This window comes from Copidosoma floridanum, unplaced genomic scaffold (assembly GCF_036245765.1).
Source record: "Copidosoma floridanum isolate Cflo_tuat_1 unplaced genomic scaffold, Cflo_Japanese_pri ptg000019l, whole genome shotgun sequence".
Lineage (NCBI taxonomy): Eukaryota > Metazoa > Arthropoda > Insecta > Hymenoptera > Encyrtidae > Copidosoma > Copidosoma floridanum.
In genome coordinates this window covers 450,853-475,856 of record NW_028321896.1, presented here as the reverse complement: position 1 = coordinate 475,856, position 25,004 = coordinate 450,853, and the positions used below count along the sequence as shown (strand labels likewise).

The 25,004-nt window shown below is 36.5% G+C and overlaps 3 protein-coding genes and 1 pseudogene across 3 annotated transcripts; 1 reads left to right on the top strand and 3 right to left on the bottom strand.

The window, feature by feature from the left end:
- Nucleotides 1-404: 404 nt before the first annotated feature.
- LOC149374472 (uncharacterized) lies at nt 405-6,516 on the top strand. The gene is made up of 8 exons (XM_089593567.1): nt 405-1,257; nt 1,340-2,206; nt 2,306-2,478; nt 2,578-2,719; nt 4,551-4,602; nt 4,663-4,727; nt 4,803-6,086; nt 6,172-6,516. Exons 1-8 carry the CDS (start codon nt 405-407, stop codon nt 6,225-6,227), a joined length of 3,492 nt encoding a protein of 1,163 aa, XP_089449693.1. The 3' UTR covers nt 6,228-6,516.
- A 955-nt stretch (nt 6,517-7,471) lies between these two features.
- Nucleotides 7,472-11,972, bottom strand: LOC149374471 (uncharacterized; annotated as a pseudogene).
- Nucleotides 11,973-17,769: 5,797 nt separating this feature from the next.
- On the bottom strand, nt 17,770-20,803 carry LOC106637704 (Gustatory receptor-like Holozoa). Its single transcript, XM_089593566.1, has 7 exons — nt 20,798-20,803; nt 20,385-20,561; nt 20,034-20,272; nt 19,577-19,957; nt 19,301-19,481; nt 18,901-19,116; nt 17,770-18,437 (listed from the first exon to the last, which is right to left on the bottom strand). The coding sequence occupies exons 1-7, from the start codon at nt 20,801-20,803 to the stop codon at nt 18,195-18,197; spliced, it is 1,443 nt and encodes a 480-aa protein (XP_089449692.1). The 3' UTR covers nt 17,770-18,194.
- Nucleotides 20,804-21,160: 357 nt separating this feature from the next.
- On the bottom strand, nt 21,161-24,123 carry l(2)34Fd (nucleolar protein 10 lethal (2) 34Fd). Its single transcript, XM_014350587.2, has 10 exons — nt 23,997-24,123; nt 23,845-23,890; nt 23,516-23,730; nt 23,305-23,441; nt 23,026-23,238; nt 22,725-22,953; nt 21,963-22,659; nt 21,622-21,877; nt 21,399-21,495; nt 21,161-21,319 (listed from the first exon to the last, which is right to left on the bottom strand). The coding sequence occupies exons 1-10, from the start codon at nt 24,060-24,062 to the stop codon at nt 21,221-21,223; spliced, it is 2,055 nt and encodes a 684-aa protein (XP_014206073.2). The 5' UTR covers nt 24,063-24,123; the 3' UTR covers nt 21,161-21,220.
- Nucleotides 24,124-25,004: the final 881 nt, after the last annotated feature.

The following is a 25,004-nucleotide window of genomic DNA, read 5'->3' as shown; positions in this document are numbered from 1 at the left end:
CAGCACTTGATAGTTGATCTTAATAGAGATTCATGGTCTAAGTCATCTTACGGTGATAAGCCTATTGTAGCCTGTTTAAAATTTGTTAATTCTTCACCTGCAGTACAACCTCCAAAAAGTAATGAAGTAGAACCTTCAGAAAGTAATGAGCTAGAACCTTCAACAAGTAATGAAGTAGAATTATTCTTTTCAGCATACAATTTGATAAATAAAGGTAAATTTGTAACTATTTTTCTCGCACATAACTGTATTGGTGATTGACAAAATAAAATGTTGTGATTTTAGAAACTGAACATTATATGAAGTTCAATAGAAAAGAATTTGAGGCTACTGCACTGTCCAACGAAAAACTATGCACTGTCTTGCAGTGCTCTTCCAAAATACGTGGATCTGAAATCAAGTTGATGGCCGATCGTTTGTGCAAGCCGTTGTTTGATCAGTCGGGTGTCAATATGGACGAGTTTGAGTTGAAAACGTTACATAACTGTGTTCAGCAACTCGAATGTTTAAAGACCGTTATATCAAAATTACCCAATACTGAAATCAATTCAACTAAACATAAAAGGGCCCTTAAAAAAATAGCAGCCTATTTTCAAGTTGTGTTGTGGTTTTATGATGTCGGTCTGTTGCCGGAAATGCAAAACATCGACGAAAGCGATGACGTGCAAATTTCAGCGCTTACGAAAATTCAGTATCCAAGAAATAAGCTTGTAGAGTCTTACAAGAAAAAAAGACGAGACGCTTGTACGAAGGACAATAAGGAAAATGATGTTTTATTCATTGATCAATTGATTGCCAGAAATTGTTCACCACTCAAAGTGCAATGGAAAGAAGAGTCAGACAGTGAGTGTCCTAGTCAAGATGGTCTTTATCCTCCTCCATCGCTGCAATCTTTGCTTAGGAGTTTTTTAACTGACTGCTATTGCGAAGAAAAAAGTGACGAAGAGGAGGATAAAGATGGTCAATTACCTGAAACGTACACTAAACACTGCATCATCTTCTACTTGCTCATGGACCTGTGCATGATTCTCAAAGACTCAAATTCAGCAGTCGATCAACTTATGAAGTATCCCGCAGCTTTTAAGTTGAGTCCTAGTATTATTAAACTCATCCGAGCTTTTTGGCTTCTCGATCACGAGGATTACGATGGCTTTTTCAACATCATGACAAGCCAAATTGTTTCCAGCAATGACATCGAAGACTGGCAGCATGAACTCGCTATAAATTCACTTTTAAAAAACAATCAACACAAATTAGGTACGTTTTCAAATTTTTAAAATATGTAACATACATTCGCAAGCTGTCAATTAATTTTTTTTCATCATTTCTTTTTTAACAGCTCTAAATTATCTGCTCATTATTAAACCACCAGTGATATCGTCCGATCATCGGCGCATAATGATCGATCTGGCGGTGGAACAGGGTCATCTACTGTTAGCATTCCATGCACGACCGCCATCGGATTGCGGACCGTTACTCACGAGTTTCTTCCGCTCATGTGAAAAACATGGAAAGCTCAGAAAAATTTTGCAACTTTCCTTAAACCCGGAAGAAGAGAAAGCCTTTGACAATTATCTCAAAGAAAATTATAATGACAAAACTAGATTGATCCACTACTTGCTGACGAACCGCCACGTAGAAGCCAGCCACATTTTTTCTGTAAAAAAAAACTTTAACCCACATCAATCAATTGATGAGGAAATAAACTTTAACTCAATCGCTTGGAATTTACTAAATTTGGTTCACAAAAACGTACCCGAAATCTCAAAACGTTTTGCAAACAGCTGGAGAAAAAATACCTCGAAATCGGCCAAGGGACGACGATTTTCACCATATCCCATTATAAGTAACAACAATGAGTCACGTAGATTTCACCATAAACCAATGTCTCAATCTTGGGACATTGATGGTGATGTTTACAACTTGGCAGTAGAAAAGACACTTGAGACGTGTCGCAAGCCCGATCGAGATGGGCTTGGACCATTAAATTATACGCCTTTTCTAACTGCGCCATGCGCAACAATAAATGCTCAACCAAAATTTTTTACTCAAATAAATAACAAGAGTGATACACATTATGTTGTATACCCAAAACGGAAGATCTTCACGAGAAAGACGGCTTTAAAAATGGTAATTGAGCCTGATGATGAAATAGTCAAAAAGCGGCGAAAACTTAACAACCAATCCAGGGACTCAACATTGAATGGTTGTATACTTTATCTATATATATATATATATATATATATATATTTGTGAACCTCGTTTTATTATAATTTTAATGTATTCGTTCAATTGCTTGTTTTAGATTTGGATCAATCGGGATCATCTGACTGTAGGCTTAGCATGACTAAAATATGTAGCACACCACTTGTGCAACGGAAAGAGAATGAAAAAATAAACAACTTGGATACTCAAACGCCGCAATCAATCCTCAGAATTCAGTGCAAGTCTCGTGCGCCTAGTTACGATTTTACTGAGGTGAGCTAAATGTATAAGGTCAAAAATATGTAAAAGGATTTATAAGGCCGCATATGTATATAAAATGATTTAATAAATTAACTTATAAATTAATTAAAGGATAATGTGAACGATGAAGCAGATACCCCAAAAAAACATTTGGTAGCTAAGAAAGTACATGATCAACTCGAGCATACTGAAAGTGAAGACTATAAGTTTTCGTTACCCGAAACAGTTGAAGATGTTCCGGTTATCTCTGAAGGTTTGTGATCAAAAAAGACATATTTACCGTAACATTTAAGGTAGTTGTTTCCCAATGTATAGGTTAATCGTATGTATAAATATACAATAATAAGGTTATGTTCAACTATCATCCCGTATTTGTTTGCGTTATGTTAACCCACAAATGACGCATCTAGCGCATTTTTGGTAGATCTAAAACATGACAGGTATCAGTTTAAATGTAGCTCGGTAAAATAATACACATGACTTATTTAATTGGTTTTATTGATATGGGAGGCTTGTTCGTTACCCCCTATGAACTTGATATCGCCATAACTCAGAGGAAAAATGATAAACGATTGGATTGTACATGTAGTTGTAAGGCTGAGCAAGTGTAAGTATATGTAATAGGTGAACTTGTATATTCAACAAAGTACATTTAGAGGTTATTAAAATGAAAGCAAACAATAAGAAAAATTTCTTATGACATCTTTACCAACATAGGCACGAGAAGTTATCGATTGATAATGCAATTTCCACTGACATAGCACCAAAATGGGGGGAAAAAGCTAAACATAATGTGAAACATGTATACGAGCAATTCGGTATTCGGTACACTGCAATAAAAATATTGCTTCTTCGGTGTAAATTTACTAATTGTTTATTTTCTGCATGTCGTCTGCTTGGCACGATTGTGATTACGATTTCCCTGGCACCACTTAATTCTAAACTTCAAAATAGTGTCAGGTTTTAGTTTTACTAAGATATGCTAAATGCGGCACATATGGGTTAACATGACGAATTTAAAATATCAGAGAGAAATGTGAATACCTCTCCGTACGTAGGTACATAAACATATGCATCTACCTATTTGTAACTTGTGCTCATGTGACAATGTGGTGTTGCTCCTTACGTGATACTCTTGGTTTTACTGTAAAAACTATCAATATTATAAATACTGCGACGGACGTTGAAAATAAAAAGACCTACTCTGGACTTGATATATTTACAATAAGAATAGTAAATTTACTACAGTAATTATAATGCCTGCCATGATGGAGTATTTTACTTTTGCAAGATACTTAATACTCAAACAACAAATAGTGTGAACACGACTGTTATTTCTATTAATGAAGTTTAAGACGAATATAAAGAAACAATTTATGCATGTTTATTTTCTGTATTGAAGTTGTAAATAATCGTTTCGTAAATATAAAATCCTACATAAACTTTACAGTCAACATGGTAATGTTACTACGAGATTTATAAAACTGAACAATACAAGTAGTAAATTTATTATGATGAACTTAGTAAAGTTACTATGACGGGCGTTGGGAATAAAAAGACCTACGTACAACGTAGTACAATTGCAATGGTTGGTATCTACTACTCTTTAGTTGGTATTTTGACTATTACGACTGTAATTTTATGAACAATGTGGTACATATACACAAGACTTTTTTACAGTGTATCTTCCAAAATCAAACGAAGAGCACTATTTTGATTACTATTACTTTAAAACTATGTTGTAAAAAAATCTCAAAAAAATGTATGTGTTTCTTTACTGCCTAAGATAGTTTTCAGTAGTTTTTCAATTATTTATAAATAGGCGGTAAGTTACAATTTTTTAAATAATGAGACTATGTAGTGTTTGTACCATTGCTTTAATATTAAAAGAGTGATTTTTTGACGAGGATATTATAATAACGACGTGGTTAATCGGTCTCAAATTTTTTAAACATATTTCTCGACGCTTAGATTAGTTTTGCTGAAAATTTCGTACCTTTTTAAATACTTTTGATTTAGGAAACAACTAGCTTAAGTAACTAAAAATCGAATTTTGAGAGAATGAACGCAAATTTTATTTTCAGATGTTTGTCAAACGACCACTTTCAAATTTGCACATCCAATTGGATTACAGAAGTAAGTTCCTTCAAGTAAAAAAAAAAATTTCAATGTATTAAATTTGTATGAATTTTTCAGATTTCTAACGCCAATTCGCTTCGATGGGGATGAGATAATGAGTGTCTTGGAACTAGATCATACTGGTAATGTAGAAAACCCCGTGGGAACAACTTCACGGCAACCTCAAACCTATTTTATAATGCCTTCAATATTTACAGACCGAATAAACCAAAGTACGTCATTGCCAGAGGAAATGGAAAAAATATCGGAACATGTAAAAAAAACATCCGATGTTCCAAACATATTCATCGAAAAAGTCTCATCATCGTCTGATGTTGAAGAACCTGAGGAAGATAGCAACATGTTGACTTTACCAAACAACCCACTTATGGAGCCGACGGATGATTGTAAGGAAGAGTATTTTAGAAAATCCACTCTTACAAAACGAACTCGAGGACGACCCAAAAAAGTAATTGAATTATCAGAGTCATCAAAATCAACTACAACAATACGCACGAGGAGAGCTGGATCTTCTACCAAGGATGTAGCCCCTACAGTGAAACCCACTAGGAAAACTAGAGCTGCATCTGTTGCTAAAGAAAATGTTGATTTGAAAACTGACGAAATGTCTGAAGAACAACAAGTATTTACAGTGCGGTCGTCGAGAGCATCTAAATTTAAAAAAAATACTTCGATAGTTGCTGACAAACGCTCAAAGGCCGGATGGATATCCAAGGATGACGAACAAATCACATCTACTGAATCGGTACCTGCCAACGATGATCTGCCAATGTCTCACACTCAAAGTAGAATAGCTGAGTCCGTAGACAATGATAAAAAAGGATTGTCAAAAATAAGACCAACCAGAGCCAGGACCGTATCGAAAAATGAACAACAATCAACCACCACTAGAAAAAAAAAAACAGGTGCGGTAGTCCAGGAAAATGATCAGGCTACACCCACAGCGAAAGAAGATAATAAACGATGTTTGAGGAAGACGCGAGCCTCGTCACTGGCAAAGGAAACCAGTAACAATATCATCAACTTGAGTAACCCACCAGCCAGGGCAGAAATTATACGAGCAATCCAGACTACGAGACCTTCCAGTTCAGAGCCCACAATTCGCAGGCGTAAGTGCTCTGTCCAGTCAGAACCGGGAGACATCGAAAAAATTTTAATTGACACAAGAACTGTAAAGTCAAAGAGTAAAGCGGAAAAAAGGAATACGACAGGTCGAGGTCGCAGAGCGACTAGCGTCGATTCAATCGTGAGTGTGCCTGAAGGTAGGCGTGTAATACGCAGTTTACTCACTAAAACGATCATCAAGGAAGTCATCCCCGAAGAGCCAATATCCATGAAACAAACAAGAAAGAGAAAATATGCTTTTTCTGTTACTGGTAATGAAGCTAAGAAAGTACGTGATCAACTCGAGCATACTGAAAGTGAAGACTATAAGTTTTCGTTACCCGAAACAGTTGAAGATGTTCCGGTTATCTCTGAAGGTTTGTGATCAAAAAAGATATATTTACCGCAACATTCAAAGTGAATAAGAATCAAATTTTGAGAAAATGAAACTTTTATTTTCAGATGTTTGTCAAACGACCACTTTCAAATTTGCACATCCGACTGGATTACAGAATTAAGTTCCTTCAAGTAAAAAAAAAAAGAATGTTCGATGTGTAAAATTCATATGAATTTTACAGATTTCTAACGCCCATTCGCATCGATGGGGTTGAAACAACGAGTATCTTGGAGGTAGTTGATACTGGCAATGTAAAAAAACTTTGGGCCAAAATTCAACCGCGAAGCTGTTTTATAATGCCTAAAAAAGCGAAAAACAAAGAACAATGATGTGTCAATTAAATGTTTTTCATTTAATCTGTTGATATTTTGTCGTTTTTCGTTTTTTTTTATTTTTTTCCAAACGAGAAAGCAGATTGTAATATACTTTTGTAAATAATTGATTAATACATCATCATAGTTTTATAAAGGTTTGAGTCTAGTAATTTTTAAGCAAGTCCTAAATTCCCTTTCATACATACCTCATAGATCATATCAAGCAAAAAAAACATGTTAAGATCATGGAATTTAATACATATCAATCAATTGTCGTCACATGCTAAATAAATTTTTTTGACACTCAACATTCAAAGCCACTGATAATAACAGTACTTTACTTTTTTCAGGCCACAAAATACGATATTTAGTATTATTGGAATTAAGCATCCCTTGAACGCTACTTTTCAAATTCGGTATAAGAAAATAAAAATAACGTCAGCATTTCAGATCTTATCAATTAGTTCATGTAGAAATTTACCATACAATTTTATCAAAAAAGGCATATGCTACAGATTCTTTTGTCTCTTTCGTTGTTTTTTTGAACATGAAGTCTATGAAATCCGAAATAGTCATCCCATGTAATATAAATAGACAGTCACAAGAAAATAAAACAATAGCTATTGTATTAAAATTTCTCGTACTTATCGTTTTATTTTTCATCTACAATTTATGTGATAAATTAGGCAAATTCGTTATACATATCAGTTGGCGTGCAAAATAAATAACGTTTAATCGTCGATTCGACATTTTGACTAGAATGGCACAAATGTAAAACGCTCAATATATACGTGTGTATATGTATATATCAAACAATGAGAATAGTTATAAAAGCGGTTGTATACAAAAACAAGGTCAATTACCTCCATAAGCTGAGAGAAATAACTTAAAAATACTGCAACAGGTGGAAAACAGGGAGGGATCGAACACGTTATTTATGTACAACATAAGTAGATAGTGGGAACTACCCTAATATCCAAATAAAAAAAAAAAAAAAAAAAAAAAAAAAAAAAAAAAAAAAAAAAACAGTTGCTCGGAATAAAAATAAGAATCAGTAGCGCGCGTAGCGACTGTAGTAGTTGGCTGCACGGCCACCCTCGATGGGATTGCAGGAGAAGAGTGCGTCCCCTCGGTAACCCTCGGCGCACCTGAAAAGTAAGTGATAATTTTTTGTTTTATCAATTCATCGATACCCACGTATTGAATAATTTACATAAATTTTATCACTCTTAATGTATTTTTTTTATACCTCCTTGATACTTGGCGTGTATTTCTTTTAGTATGATAAATAATACTTACTGGCACACTGCAATGTGTCTTCTAGGTGTACAATTGGCATTTAAACCGCACTCATGGCCCGTGCACGGGTTCTGACAGGCAAAGTTGATGCACGCCTGATTGTCCGGGCACTCGTTGTTGGACAAGCACTCGCCCCTCTTACAACTGATAACACAATATGTCATACATCACTTAAATCAGATCAAATTGCATACAATGCAATATATATACACACGTGTACCTGATTAGCGCGTTTCCAACATAGCCGTGGGGACACCTGCACACCGGGCGCTTCTTACCCGTGTTGTCATGGCCCGGTCGGCACTCGACGTTGGCACCGCACGGATTCCCGCTGCACAGGTCCTCTGCAAGTCAATGAACATTGTAGCCCCAAAGAGTTATTGTTGTTATCGGGGGCATTTTGCATAATGTACGCGCTAATATTAATTTAATACACGTATGTATGTATATATTATACAATCGGTGAAGGGCCGACAGAAAACGAAGGGGTCGCCAGTTTTGTCCTTGGGACAACTGCAGACGGGCGTTACGTCGCGGAGCTCGCAATTGGCGTTGGTGCCGCAGGTGCCCTCGCAAGGATCGACGCATTTCTGATAGAGGCAGGCAGGCTTGCCGGCAGGACAGTCGGAGTGCTGGGTGCACTCGGGCTGGCAGGATATGAGCGGGTTACCCAGCCAATTCTGCAAGAATGAGAAAAAAAATTTCAATGGTTATGTATTTTACGTATGTAATGTATATGTGGTTTAAAAGATGTGTATGATGATGATGACCTTGGGACAGGCGCAGTTGGCTCGGTGGTTGATGACGTTGCACTCGGCGCTCTCGGCGCATACGGAGGCGCACGGGCTCTCGCAGCGAAAGTCCTTCGAGCAGTGCTGGTGCTGGGGACAGTCAAAGTCGGACTCGCACTCGTGACGGCAGCCTTCGAGAGGACGCCCTCGGTATCCCGACAAACAAGAGCACACCGCCACGCCGTTCTTGACTTCGCACTTGGTGTTGGCCCCACAAGGATTTGGGCTCTTGCACGGCGCCTCTGTTTGGGATATCATCATGAAATTTACTTTTACGCCAGGGAGTAAATGTATGTAGTTGTTCATAACATTGAGAAAAAAAGAAAAAAAAAAGAAAAAATGTACTTGCCAGGGTCGTAAACGCAATTGTGCAGAGGATTGCCCGTGTGACCTGGAGGACAGTTGCACACCGGTATGTGGTTGACCGTCTGGCAGAGCGCGTTTGTGCCGCAGGCGTAGGTACACGGATCGATGCATCGGTTCCCACTGCAGGTGCGGCTTCCAATGCAATCCTCGTTTACTGCAATTTCGGGGACAAAACAGATATATTATTTCTTTTATTTGCAGGATTTTTAATCCCCATTGATTCCCGTTAAAAATTTTTAAATTATATTTTAGTATTGGTAATTTAAAAAACATATACGCGCTCGGTTAATGATTGTTGATCAAAGTGACCATGCACACCCTTTATTGGATTGCACTATTTTTCTTTTTAACTCGCATTTATTTTATTTTCAGAAAAGAAACGAGTTAATCGGTATAGTAGTTGTTCGAATCGTAATAGAAGAAGATAAAAAAAATAAAATAAATTGTGAGAACTAGTCAATAACGCGATCCAGAAATGTGTGATGAAAAGATTACGAAATAAGGCTCGATGAGGAACCAAAAAAAGGGGCTACGTGACCTTGCGCATTCGCCGTGCGTAATAATATAATCGTTTGCCATGCAATTATGGTATATACAAGTGAGCTTGATACTCCACTTGTATGTACTATATTTCCGTAAATATATATACACGCGCACACCTTTTTATGGTGACGTAAGTGCTCGATGATAGATTAGGCATTGCCAATTAAGTATGTTGCAGGTATACGAAACGTAAAAACTGACATTGTGGCTGATGATGATGATGATGATTATAATAATAATAAATACTTACTGATGCATTCGACACGCTCGCACCTCGTAAGAGGATCGCCATCGTACAGATTCAAACACGAACAAACCGGCCGGCCCTCGCTCATCGTACACCTGGCGTGCTGGCCGCATGTGTGGCTATCACAACTGGTTGCTGTGTGTTTGTTGAAAACCATGTATGTTCATTTTTTTTTCTTTGCAATTTTTGTTCCCAACCCACGACATATTTCGCTTCAATTACAGAAAAAAATTTCACTTTCGTAAAAATGGTAAAAAATGGTAAAAAACGTCTTTCCCCACCTTATAATTATTAGAAAATGGCTCGAAACCATAAAAAAATTTAAAGATTCAAATTGGGGTGGAGCACCACTTCTGCGTAATTACCGCATTTTCCAATTTTAAAATAGCAACAATTTTTTAAATTTATTTTAAGAGAAAAATATTTTTTCCTTATAACCGGCCAAGAGATTTCAAACCATTTCTATGATCGTCGAAAAAAAATTTCCCTTTTTCCGGGATTAGCGCAACGAAATACTTAGTGTGTCCCAAGTCTTGGAAAATTGTTTCTCATTGATTCAAGGTTGATAAATAAATCGGAGGTATAACAATCGGTGCACTTCATAAATAAATTTAAGTCATCGAGTAAAAACCTGTATCAAATGTATACCTCCACGTGCAAAAAATGAACCTTGTATGGGTGTACACAAGTATAGTTTGAAACCAGTTGACCTTCGCCATAGAATGATAATACGTCAGAGGCCCATATATTTATACAAATAATATTACTTCGTCGTTGAAATATCTCAAAAACGAATCGGCTTGCGGGTTTTTTTATTTTATTTTCGATCTTTAAATATTATCTTCGCTCTTCTACGCGTATAGGGATACACTTTACTCGTAAGATTGTTTTTATTTTATCAGTTAATGCTATAGTATACATCAAAGAAAATTTTTTAACGACTGTTCCAATGAACAGATGTAAAAAATTAAATAAAATAAAATTTAGAGTTGCCGGAAAAACACAAGGTATAATGATAAAATCGATTTAAAGCTTCTCCCACTAGTATTTCTGAATTGCTACGTGTAAAAAAAACCTCCAGTCTTTGTTCGCATACGCGGCGAATAATCGTTTCCTGTAACTTTGAGACTTACTCTGCCAAGTACGCTGTAACAGACGAAAATAGGCATTTAAAGGTTGCGAGTTTGAAGGGGCAACGTTACTGTGTACCTCAGAGATAAAACACATGTAATTTGGCTAACGTATGATGCAATGATTGAATGCGGTCGGGTGGGGAGGAGCAAACAGTGAATATACGACGGGGGTGTCGATTTGCCTTCTTTGTGGAGTCATCGAGGCGACTTGTTTAGGCGCGAGAAGCTCGCGGCCGTCAAGCCACCGTTTGTTATCACAGACCTCGATAGGAGCGAGAAGTTCCGGTTGTACTGAAGGTCGAAACTAGCGTGCACAGATGCAGGTCTGGGGCCGTTCAGGCTGAAAAGTAGTCTCGATGACACGAAGAATTAAGCCGTGATGTTTCCTTTGATATCAATTGGTACAGTTTTTGAATTTGGCGGTTTGCTCCTTCACTATCGACGTACAGTGCCCTAACGTCGAAGCTCGCGTGAAACAGGCGAAATGCGGGGTATGGAACTGCGGTAGAACGGAGGGGAGGAACGAGCGCGGCGGCGCAAGGGGCGCGACGCTCGCTCGCTGTGGCGAGCGGCAGATGTTCTCGGGCTGCGAGCGAATAAGGTGCGTATGGCGCCTGCAAGGCTTTGTACTAAACAAATGAATATATTTCCTTTGTAAATCAATTTGTGTGTTTTTAATTTTTTCTCCTGGTGATTCCTGCTTCCGGCTCGTTCCATCGTCAACATACGCGATTGAATAAGGGGTATCATAAAAATTCTTCGCTCCACTTGCTTATATATACAGTGCACACCTATTATTGCGTAATAATTAAAATGATGGACAATTACCTCGAGCACCCGATTGGTTGGGTCTTTTGCGCATCAACAGAACATCAAAAATAATAACCGCGAAAAATAAGTAATTATTTAACCGATCTATATCAATTATCGTTTGAGCGAAGATTTCAATCGCACGAGTTTCAATAGCTGAATTTTCGTGAAAAAAAATTAATTTCCTTATTTACTCAATAGTTGAATGTATAGTGTTGGGGAAAATAAAAACAACAACAAGGGCACTTACCTCCACTGAGTACCTTCGAGCCGTAAAATACGTTGCTTGCCCATGGGCAGCATCGCCACCGCCGAAGTGGCACACAGCGCGACCAGCAGAACTGTAGTCTGCATTAGCTTCATTTTGCTAGCTGTAGACCTTTTCAAAAAGCGGAGAAAAGAAAGTTGTATCGTTTATCGGTTTAAAATATCGGTTTAAAATATCGGTTTTGAAAATTGAGAGATCAATAATTTATATTTTGAAGGCTCGCAATGGAAAAAGCGAATTATCGTTTTCCGCGAGGCAAACAAGATTGATCAAGTATGTACCCAGGAAAAAAAAGGTTCGGAAGCTCACTTGAAGCCGACGACTGATTTGAATGAAAAATCGGCAAGGTAAGTGTATACACAGATGTAACGATCGAAGAGCGGAGAGTACGTATAAAAGAGTACTTATACGCGACGGTTAAACGATCCGCGCTTGGCTGGACCGCGAGGCGAACTGACTCTGAAATCGTCAAAAGCAAGTCACTATATAATCCCATGGCTACAACGTTTAAGTTAAAAGCGATGTGTGTATATATATATATATATATATATATATATATATATATATATGCACATGTGAGTACACCGATGGAATCCATGGCCAGTAAGCGCCCCGGGTTTTGCGGGGATTGGCGCTTGTGTTATTTTATTTATTTAATTAATAAACAAAGCGGCCAGTAAGCGCCCCGGGTTGTGTGGGGATTGGCGCTTGTGTTATTTTATTTATTCAATTAATAAACAAAGCGGCCAGTAAGCGCCCCGGGTTGTGTGGTGATTAGCGCTTGTGTTATTTTATTTATTCAATTAATAAACAAAGCGGCCAGTAAGCGCCCCGGGTTGTGTGGTGATTAGCGCTTGTGTTATTTTATTTATTCAATTAAAAAACAAAGCGGCCAGTAAGTGCTCCGAGTTGTGTGGGGATTAGCGCTTGTGTTATTTTATTTATCATTTTAATTATCAAAGCGGCCAGTAAGTGCTCCGGGTTGTGTGGTGATTGGCGCTTGTGTTATTTTATTTATTCAATTAATAAACAAAGCGGCCAGTAAGCGCCCCGGGTTGTGTGGTGATTAGCGCTTGTGTTATTTTATTTATTCAATTAAAAAACAAAGCGGCCAGTAAGTGCTCCGAGTTGTGTGGGGATTAGCGCTTGTGTTATTTTATTTATCATTTTAATTATCAAAGCGGCCAGTAAGTGCTCCGGGTTGTGTGGGGATTGGCGCTTGTGTTATTTTATTTATTCAATTAATAAACAAAGCGGCCAGTAAGCGCCCCGGGTTATGTGGTGATTGGCGCTTGTGTTATTTTATTTATTCAATTAATAAACAAAGCGGCCAGTAAGCGCCCCGGGTTGTGTGGGGATTGGCGCTTGTGTTATTTTATTTATTCAATTAAATACAAAGCGGCCAGTAAGTGCTCCGAGTTGTGTGGGGATTAGCGCTTGTGTTATTTTATTTATCATTTTAATTATCAAAGCGGCCAGTAAGTGCTCCGGGTTCTGTGGGGATTGGCGCTTGTGTTATTTTATTTATTCAATTAATAAACAAAGCGGCTAGTAAGCGCCCCGGGTTGTGCGGGGATTGGCGCTTGCGTTATTGTTTAATGTATTTTATTAATTAATAAAGCTTGTGATACTGCTTTTAGGCGCGTTGGGTTATTGGGTTAAATAGCTTAGGATTAATTTATCAAGTTATGGTGAAGGAAATGTTGTCGAGTTATCTGGGGTTTTGCGTCTTGCTCCATATAGCCAATTTGAATTTCCCGCAAGTTTGCCAGTCACATTTGAGAGCACTGCGTGTGGCTGCTTCTTTTTAAGACCTTTTTTCTTCAGTTGTCCCTTTTCGACTGATTAATTTACGTGTATATTTGATCGTGATTTACGATTTCTGTAACACAAATTTTGTTATGTACATATCATATAAGTTAACTGTTTATTGGAAATCTAAAGTTGAAGGGCTGTTTTTTCATTAGTTAATGGTAAAAGGTCAAGAGTATTGTAATTTTATAACTATTGTCGATTTTATGAGCCATATAAGATAAGTAGAATATTGATAGTTTTGGAGGTCGATTTTTAGGTAAAAGATAAATTGTAAAGCAATTTAAATTAAGTGAGATCCAATGCTCCATTTTTAGGAGACTCTTCCTGTGTAACTGAACTTCTTTTTCAACTTTTTTTCTTTATTTGTCTCTTTTGGACTTATTACTTTACGTATCTATTTAATCATTGTTCAAGATTTCTGTAACACAAATCTTGGCATGTACATATTATATAAGTTAGCTGTTTATTTAAACTAGAAAGTTAAAGGGCTGTGTTTCTGCGAGTTAATGATAAAAGGTCTAAAGTATTTTAATTTTGTAAATATGGTAGATTTTATAAGCCGTATAAGATAAGTGGAATATTTATACTTTTCAGGGTCCATTTACAGGTAAAAGACATATTGTAAACTTGCCGCAAGTAGCACGAAAAATGTTAACTTTTTATTATCTATTTATTAGTTTATTTGCGGCTGGTTTATAACTAATAAAGTGACTTTACTGTAAGTAGCAATAATTATTTTGGATCAGCGCCATCTAGCGGTCTTTATTTTTTGGCCAAAAGTGGCTCCTAAAATTCTCAATCAGAGCATTCAGGATTAGAGCCATTTAGTCAATTACAAACCAGCCGCAACTCATGATAAAGCTATAAAATGAAAAAATAACGATACGTGTGTTTTAGGCGGCAAGTTAACAATATGTCTTATGCTTTAAAATTTATCTTCAAAAGTACAAACACATAGGAGGTCAATTTTTTGGTAGAAAATCGATTGTTAACTTGCCGCCTTAAACACATGTATCGTTATTTTTTTATTTTATAGCTCTATCATGAGTTGCGGCTGGTTTGTAATTGACTAAATGGCTCTAATCCTGAGTGCTCTGATTGAGAATTTTAGGAGCCACTTTTGACCAAAAAATAAAGACCGCTAGATGGCGCTGATCCAAAATAATTATTGCTACTTACACTAAAGTCACTTTATTAACTATAAACCAGCCGCAAATAATCTTATAAATAGACGATAAATAGTTGACATTTTTAATGCTACTTGCGGCAAGTTTCTACATAAATATTCTACATATCTTATATGGCTCATAAAATCGACAATATTTACAAAATTACAATACTCTTGACCTTTTACCATTAACTAACGTAAGCACAAATTAATCAGTCCATTAAAGAGGCAACCGACGAAAAAAGGCCTGAAAAAGAAGCACAGTCACACGAAAAGTCTCATATAAGAATGGAGCATTGGATCTCACTTGATCAGAGAAGGTTGGGTTCTTTGTTTACTTATAACACTTAAAATTTACATCTCTGTAATAAATGTATTTTTCAATTAGTGAGATCTGATGCTCCATTCCTAAGAGACTCTTCGTGTGGCTGCTTCTTTTTAAGACCTTTTTTCTTTAGTTGTCTCTTTTCGACTGATTAATTTACGTGTATATTTGATCGTGATTTACGATTTCTGTAACACAAATTTTGTTATGTACATATTATATAAGTTAACTGTTTATTGGAAATCTAAAGTTGAAGGGCTGTTTTTTCATTAGTTAATGGTAAAAGGTCAAGAGTATTGTAATTTTATAACTATTGTCGATTTTATGAGCCATATAAGATAAGTAGAATATTGATAGTTTTGGAGGTCGATTTTTAGGTAAAAGATAAATTGTAAAGCAATTTAAATTAAGTGAGGTACAATGCTCTATTTTTAGGAGACTCTTCCTGTGTAACTGAACTTCTTTTTTAAACTTTTTTTCTTTAGTTGTCTCTTTTGGACTTATTACTTTACGTATCTATTTAATCATTGTTCAAGATTTCTGTAACACAAATCTTGGCATGTACATATTATATAAGTTAGCTGTTTATTTAAACTAGAAAGTTAAAGGGCTGTGTTTCTGCGAGTTAATGATAAAAGGTCTAAAGTATTTTAATTTTGTAAATATGGTGGATTTTATAAGCCGTATAAGATAAGTGGAATATTTATACTTTTCAGGGTCTATTTACAGGTAAAAGACATATTGTAAACTTGCCGCAAGTAGCACAAAAAATGTTAACTTTTTAATATCTATCTACAAAATTCGTTGCGGCTGGTTTATAATTGATTAAATGGCTCTAATATAAGAAGTAATACTTATTTGGATCAGCGCCATCTAGCGGTCTTTAATTTTGGTCAAAAGTGGCCTCTAAAATTCTGAAACAGAGCATTCAGGATTAGAGCCATTTAGTCAATTATAAACCAGCCGCAACTTATGATGAAGCTATAAAATGAAAAAATAACAATATGTGTGTTTTAGGCGGCAAGTTAACAATTTATCTTATGCTTGAAAATTTATCTTCAAAAGTACAAACACATAGGAGGTTAATTTTTTTGTAGAAAATAGTTTGTTAACTTGCCGCCTAAAACACATGTATCGTTATTTTTTCATTTTATAGCTTCATCATGAGTTGCGGCTGGTTTATAATTGACTAAATGGCTCTAATTCTGAATGCTTTGATTGAGAATTTTAGGAGCCACTTTTGGCCAAAAAATAAAGACCGCTAGATGGCGCTGATCCAAATAACTATTGCTATTTACAGCAAAGTCACTTTGATAATTACAAACCAGCCGCAACTAATTTTACAGATAGATAACAAAAAGTTGACGTAATTTGTGCTGTTTGCGGCAAGTTTACAATTCATTTTTTACTTAAAAGTCGACCTCTAAAAATAGAGATATTCATATGGTTTAATAAAATCGACCATATGGCATTACTTAGTAGTAATTTTTTTAATTACAGTCATCCACTTGGTTGGACTCGGTTTGAATAGTTTGCTACGTTTGTAGTAGCTCACCAATCCGTACCTATAATACAGGTAAGTTGAGGTAAGTAGGACGTGGATGACTTGCTGGTGCTTACATATTTTTTGTTTTTATTTTTACATTTCTATTTAAAACCAAAGTCCTGCTTCATTATTTGCGTTTTCCCAAACCAAATTCCTCTCTTTTTTTCATTTCCGGGTCATTTGGTTTAAGGGCTGAAGAGTACAGGGTTATGGGGGTCGAAGTACTTGGGGTAAAGGGTTAAGGGGCTTAAAAGCTTGAATTTAAGTTGATGACGTTTGAATTTGCTGCTATCATTTAACATTACCGATATTCGGAGCAAAAGTGAGGTGGAGGGCATCAAAAATGTTATTATTGTGTCAAAGATATAATATAACAAAAGCAATCATTTCCAGATAGTAGCTGATCTTTTTAACGAACCGATTTTTTTTTGTTCGTAATAGGATGTGCCGATTTCAAAACTTTGTACAATACTCCATTAAGTGTCCGGCGAAGTTTATTTATTTACCTTTGATTTTAAGACGGTACTATAATTATTAATAATGTTGGCATTTGTTTCACGCAATAAAAATTTTTTTACTAAAAATCGTTATACATGCGTGTAAACGATAAAAATGGCGTAGTTTTAATTTTTGTGTGCATAAGTAAAGGTTTCCATAAACCCGAGACGGTAATAATAAATCTGTATCCTTCCGAAAGAATCTCTTTATGTAGTACTGAAACGAACGTTTTGCATCCCATGGCCCATGGCTTTTCCTGTACCGATCCGGTTTGACGATCCCAGTAGCGCACCAAATTTGCTTAATTTTTGTCTTCATTTTGCTCCTTAGACCAAACGGCAAAGTTTACGTTTCACGTAACTTAATTGCAGTTTAAAACTTTTATTTAGCTTCGTCACTCATGATCGACGTTTAAAAAACCGTATTTTGAGCCATCATCGTTGTTCCCTGGCAGTTTACCTCAACTATCACACTCGTTCTGCCGCATTGCTCGCCACCTGCTTTTAAGGTATCAAGATGAAGATTAAAAAAGATAAACAATGGAGATAAAGTTTTATTTTACTAATATTAGACGCCCTGATTCGAAAAAAAACATCTCTCGGGTTTCCATTTCAGCCTACGCTACAGTGGTTTCGTAAATATTATTTTGTTTTTTTTCGAATGTATGTATGTTACATATTCATTTTTATTTTTTACAAACAATCAATGAATACACATTATAAAGAATTAACTTTTTTTGCAAAGAAGTTACGAAGAAACAATTGAGTTTTTAGTAAATATAACTCACATCAGACTCTTGTATGCATACGCACGATATGTATACTACACCACAATATAATATGTTATTATCACCATTATATCTAGGAGGGGCATTTTTAATTTGAAACGCGCTTGTACTAATTTACGTACAACAATAATTCGCGATAACGAAATAAAACTCGTGCATACAAACGCAATATAATCAACTAGGAGAAAAATTGACACAGTCCCAGTGTAAGAGTACTGACACTGCCGGCAGCGACGAACAAGCATAGGTATCGGCCTGTTATGGGCACCCTGTAGAGCCTCGCGCACATTTTCAGCGACGACGTGTACAGGAGCAGCGTGTCCAAGTCCTCGCCGGGGGTGCTCTGATAAACGTACGGCCTCACGCGTACCTCGTGCCCGATGCTCTGCATCATCGAGCAGGTGGTGGTCAATCGAGCTGCCTAGTAATTCACCAAAATTACTTGTTGTTTTTTTATATTTTGATCGGTGTGCATGTATACATCCCAAGCGAAAATTATATATTTTAACAAATAAAAAAAAAAAAAAAACAATTACTCTGATTATAAGAATCGTAAATGTCCAGATTTGAGACAAGTCGTTCAATTTTTACCGTTAATTATCACTATCTGATACTTGACTTTTAAAATTTATTAAAAACTAATAAAAAAAAAAAAAAATAAATAAAAATAACAGCTAATAATAAGTTGCGACAAGTAATTGTTTTATTAATTGTCTCAAATCTAAACTTTGTATAAAAATGGTTATAATTATTTTTTAATTTATTTAGATCTTATATTATTTATAGTAGTTATGACCAATTAGTCGAATAAAATTATTTCATCCTGGGATATACACGTGTATAAATATATTATTCGTATGACAAATGAAATGAGAAAAATGTACTTGAACAAACGGAGCTACGGATATCCAGATCCAGAGGCAAACGTTGACACCGTTAGTGTAGCCCAGCAGGTCCATCTTGCGATTGTCCTCGCCTAACTTGATCAGCCACACCAAGCCTGACAGGGCGTAAGATATATTAACGATCGTGTAAATGCAAACAGCCGGGGCGTACTGATCATTGAAGTATTTCAAAAGTTTTCTAAATTCGCTTATCTCCTGTACGAGAGAGACAAAAAAAAAGCCAAAAAGAAAAAAAGAAAAAAAGAAAACAAATCACATACACACGTTTTTTTTTTTTTTTTTTTCAAAATTATTTTTTTACCAATGATGATAATAATAATTACGATCAGTAAGTATATGTGCACACATAATGTATATGACATGAGAATTGTACACACACCTTCATCCACTCGAGCCCGGACATGGAGTGCTGCAACAGTTTGATCTTCAAGAAATTCAAGTGCGATATCAACAGCTGGCCCTGCAGGCAGTAGCTCGTTATGATGGTGCTTTGGACCATGTCGTGCCACAACGTGCACAGGACCAGGAGCACCTGGAGCCCCGTCTTGGCCTCGGGAAACCTGGAAGGTGTCAACAACAACATGTCAATGCAACAAGCCATCGTTTTTCATATCTCTTATAGCTCGTCGGTCGATAGATGGTGTGTACAAATCACCTCTTTTCAAGCCACCGAAAGGACACGGCCTCCCTCGCGGTCATCAGACTGACGGCAGCCAGGGCCAAAAGGAGCCACACCAAGCCCAGACCGATAAAGAGGCCCAGGGTCCTGACCAGGCGCTTCTGACCCCCTCGGTTGGCCGGATTGAAGGAGAGCAGGAAGGCCCGTTCCATGAGGTTCTGCAGCTGCTCGTTGTCCTTGACCCGGAACAGGTAGACCGTGTACAGGTAGGCGATCAGGTGCAGGCTACTCGGGACGAAGTAAGCGAACGCCGGGCTACCGTAGCACAGCTTGTCGTAGTCGTCGCCTCCTCGAGTACTCGATGACAGCCACTCGGTCTGGATCAGCGGTGCCTTGTAGCAAAAGCCTCGGTCCCTCCTGCATGTACATAATTAGATACACACATGTTTTAGGGTACATATTGTTTACATGGGTATATTATAATGTATGATACCTGTAGCAGGCCAAGAACTGCAGGACGTAGCCGATGCACATGAAAATGACGACCTGGAAGGTGTGGTAGTGGATCAGGCAGTTGAGGCAGGCCGAGCGCTCGATTACCTCGGTGTTGGGCCTCAGGCCCATGACGCTCAGTAGGCCCAGGTAGGGCTTCAGTATTTTGTGCTTGCAGTAGTGCAGCACCGCGGACGTGCACAAGTTCTCGTAATCCGGCATCTCGGTTATCTCGCCGATCTGCGGGTGCAAACGTATATATATATGTATAAATACTTACTTTTTTCCGTTTAGAAATGTAAGTTTGTAAATGCATGAAATATCTTAATAAATAATATATTGTTGGACTTGCTTCGTTGCTATGGAGATCGGATAGGAGCGACGGTGTCGAGGATGGGCCCTGCTCTGCATCCTGGACCGGCTGCGACGTAGAGGCTGATTCGATGGCGCTTGTCGGGTTCACCTGAGACAGAGAATTAACGGAGGAGGCACTTTGTAGTTTTTTTTTTTTTATCACTTTTATACATACCTGCATTGACGGCCGTTTTTTTAATATGTGGAACAACAAAAGTTATTTCGACCTCAAGTGATAAATATTGATACTAAAATGTGGTGGGTTTCGTTAATTGTTTACCATGTATATTAGTTGTTGCTCGAGCCCAAAATTACGAGATTATCGGATCAAAATACGACACATGTATAACAATATAATCTTCGACCGATTGATAGGAAAAACACTACGTCGCGGTAAACACCGGGACTTACCTTCATTGCGAGAAAACTCTGCTTAGTGAGACCATGTAGGTTCGGCAAGAGGAAATTTTTCGAAACTTGTTTCACCGTGAATCGCTCATAATCGCACAACTGTCACCAACTCAAGGCATTTTTTCCAAGAATCAAGTCATGATTGCGAGGCGTATACGAAAAATCACGCGTCCACGAGTAGGTATGTGTATCTTTTGACTGACAAGACAGTCAAAGCTGTTGGCTTATGGCCGAGCGCGTATATCAGTGACATTTCACCTTTCGTGCGATAACACGCGTCAAGCGAATCTTTTATAAATTACGCTCGAGTTAGGTTAATTATAAGTTTTACAGACTACCAAGGAATTCACTTTGTTGGGTAGAAATATAATTTATTTACAACTGTACAGAGATTTATTTCCTTTGAAACTACTGTTTTCCCATTCAATATTTCGATTTTTTTCCTCTTCCTATGCTCCCTGCTGGTCTCAACTGATGTCTCATCTCTTGTCTGTTGATTGTTTTGCTTCTGTTGAAGTTTTTCTACAAGGAAAATATTGAATCACGTTTATTAATACGAATCAAGTACGCATCTGACGCAATCGCCGTTAGTGTCATTTACCTTTGGAATTTTGAACGTCATCTCCTTGTTTCCTTTCGTTCCTTTCACCGTGCTCCTGTGCGACTCTTCCAATTCCACTCTGTCACCGAGACTCATCCTAAAAACGCAACGACATGCCATTTAATGAATTTATTAATTTCAACACTTCGTTATTTTTAAACAATTAATTACGCAAACGAGTGTCATCTCCCGAGTGCCAATACATTAACGGATCACTACTCACTTTGCTCGTTTCCTTATGAAATTTGATCTGTTGATTGTATAATCATCCTTTAATTCGTAGAATTTGGGCTGTTTTTTCGGGAAATTCAGGGCTTTTTCCTCTTCCAGTTCCGCCTCCTTTCTCCTTTCTTCGTCTGCGGCTTCCCTTTCAGTGTCCTTAATCAGCTTGTATTGCTTCTTGATATCTTTCACCCACGGTTTTTCATCGTCGGAAGTGTCAATGTAGTCTTCAGCATCAGAGCCCAGACTCTTTTCGTCTTTAAAATAATTCAAATAATACGAAATAAAAAATACTCAATCGATTCTTTAACAACATATCAATGTTGAATATAAATAACGTACCGTCATCAGCGGCTTCATTGGTTTGGTCTTCAACTTCTTGTACGCGACGTTTTCTGGATTTATCCAAATGAGAAAGAACAGGATGGAGTAGAGCATACTCTTGAGATTTGGTGTCGACTTGGAAGTCCGGATTTTCAAACAGAGCTTTGAATCGCTCGTCTTTCATTACGTTGCTCGGGGCGTTCTTCTTTTTCTTTGGATCCATATCCATCTCGGTCTCTATGTATTTGAGTGCCAATTCCTTGTTAACAGCCGGTAATTTTCGTACTTGCACACGCTTGGGGCGCTCTTCTTGAATCTTTTCTTGAATCTTCTTCTTTCTGTACTCTTCATACGAAAATGGTTGCGAGACGCTCTTGGCTTTTCTGTACAATCTGATGTCTATAAAGTGGCCGTGCATGTAGGCTCGCAATAAATTGGTGCCCTTCAAATGCGCCAAGTCAAGTTCCTCTAGCTCCTTTTCGGTCACAAATTTGTAATCGTCGTACAGGTTATCGTAGTCCAGTTCTTCGAGCTCTTCCGTGAGATTATCAAGAAAACCACACCATTTGGGGGCTGGCCCAAGACTGGGAATGTAATACGATTGTATTTTTGGGCTTTCGTTGGCTATGAACATTAGACCAGTATTTGGTACGATACACAAATCGTTGAAAGCCGACTGCGCCTCAGCTGCTTCGATAAATGTATACATTTTTCCCTGAAATTAAATAAAATAGGTATTAAGTGAACATAAATGTAAAAAAAAAAAAAAAGAGCTCTTACCGTATCTTTTTCCCAGATTTTGACATTTTCACTGTCCATTGAATACACCAAATCCATACTTTTATGAAACTCAATGTTTCTGATAGGTAAATTTTTATTATGATCTTTTACCGTAAATGGACTGTTTGACCTTATGTCGTACAATAATACTTGACCGGTAGCTGTTCCAACACCCAACGTTAGAGCTCCCTGACTCTTCAGAGCTGTGACCGATGGTACTGTATTCATGCTAGATTAAAAACATTAGAATACTTTTGGTAAAACAATAAAAAAATGAAAAACTTTTTTAAGCACTTCTTACTTAGTTTCATGTTTGATACAACTAAAGCCACAATCGAGGATTCCTACTTTGTTTTTAACACGGGGATCCCATGCTTCAACTTTTCCTTCATTAGTTCCAACAAATAACAAACTATGCACAGGATTTATGGTACATTTATTTATGGCTGAGCTGTCAGAAATAAACGGTTGTAGAAACTGTCCTCTTTCCAAATTTAATCTGTATATTTCATTACTGCAACATAATTTCAATTAATTAGCTTTTGTTTCGAAAAGATATATTTATAGTAATTTATCTTACCTAGTTCCAACAACAAATAAATCACATGATGGATAGTGATACTGTAAATCTCTACCAAATCTTGGTATCCTTAACCTGTAGTATTTTCCAGGTGCTGAATGAATTTCTATGTATCTGTCACATTGCAAGAACACTATCTGCAAGTTTGGAAGTATGATTAGTAAAAATGTATTCAATTGTACTAAAATAAGAAAACAATGTAGTTATTCACTTTGCTGTAGTCATCGGACAACACTTCAAATGTAACAACTTCCGAGTCAAAACATCTTTCAAATTTCAAAGATAAGTGATTGACATCAAAACATTTGAGTCTGGGTTTGTAAATTCCTGTGGCAAAAATATACTGTCCATCCTTTGACACTCTAACTGATGTGCTGACAGCAGGCATATCAAAGTCTTGAATGAGCTCAATACGTCTTCTAATATCTGGAAACAAGAGAAAAAGTGTGAATTTTTGAATAAAAATCATCATACCAAATAATTTGATTATGTGTGATAAAGTGACATTTTTATAAAATTCTTAAAAAAGTTTCTACTTACTGACATCCTTCTTTGCCAGGTTCCTTCTTTTTCTTTCAGAAAGCCACTGTAAAATAAAAATAAATTTTTATGTTACATTTGTACTTGGGGACATTTCATTAATTCATTTAAAAACATTGTGCAGAGTTAAACAATTGATTAAAGTTACTAACCTCAGGTAGACTTTTTCCAGCACTTAAATTATAAATTTTCACATCATTTACTTCTGAAACTTGCATTTTGTAATATATTAATTAACAGTAATAAATACAAAAATCAACATGCATGTTGTCACCACATGAGGATTGAGGTAAACTGTAATTCACACAGGTTATGTTTGTGGCCTTAGGGCGGTTCACATGTAAGATTTTGTTGCCGGCTAGCACTTTATTTTCATGTAAACTGGTCATGAAGCGATTTGGCGCCAAACTAAATTTGTGAGTACATTTTTAAATATACATACTTAACACATACTTAACAATTTTATGATATTTCTATCTCAACTTGGGAGATGATGCGTATGTCAGTATGCATATTTTTTTCCAATATTAGAATAATTTTTTAACGATTTACTCAAGTTTACCTCTTCACTCAATTTTGAATCCTATATTTTTGAATTTATTTATTTTAAAAATTCACGGGCACTTAACTGCCCTTTAGACATGCTTTTTAAACAATGAAGTAATTACAATACAACACTACACTAACTAATATCAGTTACAAACTGTTTTCCATTGATTGGAAAATTAAAATTTTTTTATTTATTTTTTAGCCTTGGATGTATCGAAAACTAGTTTGTCTTTTTATCATTATAATAAAAAAAAATAAAAAAATTACAATAAAACTTTTTACGAAATATTTTAAAACATTATTTTTATTATATTTAACGCTTTTATATTGTATACCATATCCAACGCATTTTATTTTAACTCGACATTTAATTAATTGACAACTTTTGAAAATAAATAAAAAATTGTCTATCACACCATTCTGTAAGAGCTTGAAAAGAAATGAAGGTTGTATTAAGGAAGTTCCGACAAAAACCGTAAAATGTTAGATAACGCTGAAACAAAATTAGGTTATTTTTAAGAACATTTAATGTGCAAATGAATTTTTTCAGTATTTTTTTTACAGACGTAATAAAAAGAAATTTTACACTTTAATTTTGGATTTTATTAGCG

Excerpts from the sequence above, each read along its gene's own strand:
- LOC149374472 (XM_089593567.1), top strand. The coding sequence starts at position 405 with ATGGCCGATCGTTTGTGCAAGCCGTTGTTTGATCAGTCGGGTGTCAAT. Across the intron at positions 2,720-4,550 it reads TGTTCCGGTTATCTCTGAAG|ATGTTTGTCAAACGACCACT; the intron begins GTTTGTGATCAA and ends TTTTATTTTCAG. Across the intron at positions 6,087-6,171 it reads TGTTCCGGTTATCTCTGAAG|ATGTTTGTCAAACGACCACT; the intron begins GTTTGTGATCAA and ends TTTTATTTTCAG.
- LOC106637704 (XM_089593566.1), bottom strand. Across the intron at positions 19,958-20,033 it reads CAGTTCTTGGCCTGCTACAG|GAGGGACCGAGGCTTTTGCT; the intron begins GTATCATACATT and ends ATGTACATGCAG. Across the intron at positions 19,482-19,576 it reads TTTCGGTGGCTTGAAAAGAG|GTTTCCCGAGGCCAAGACGG; the intron begins GTGATTTGTACA and ends GACACCTTCCAG.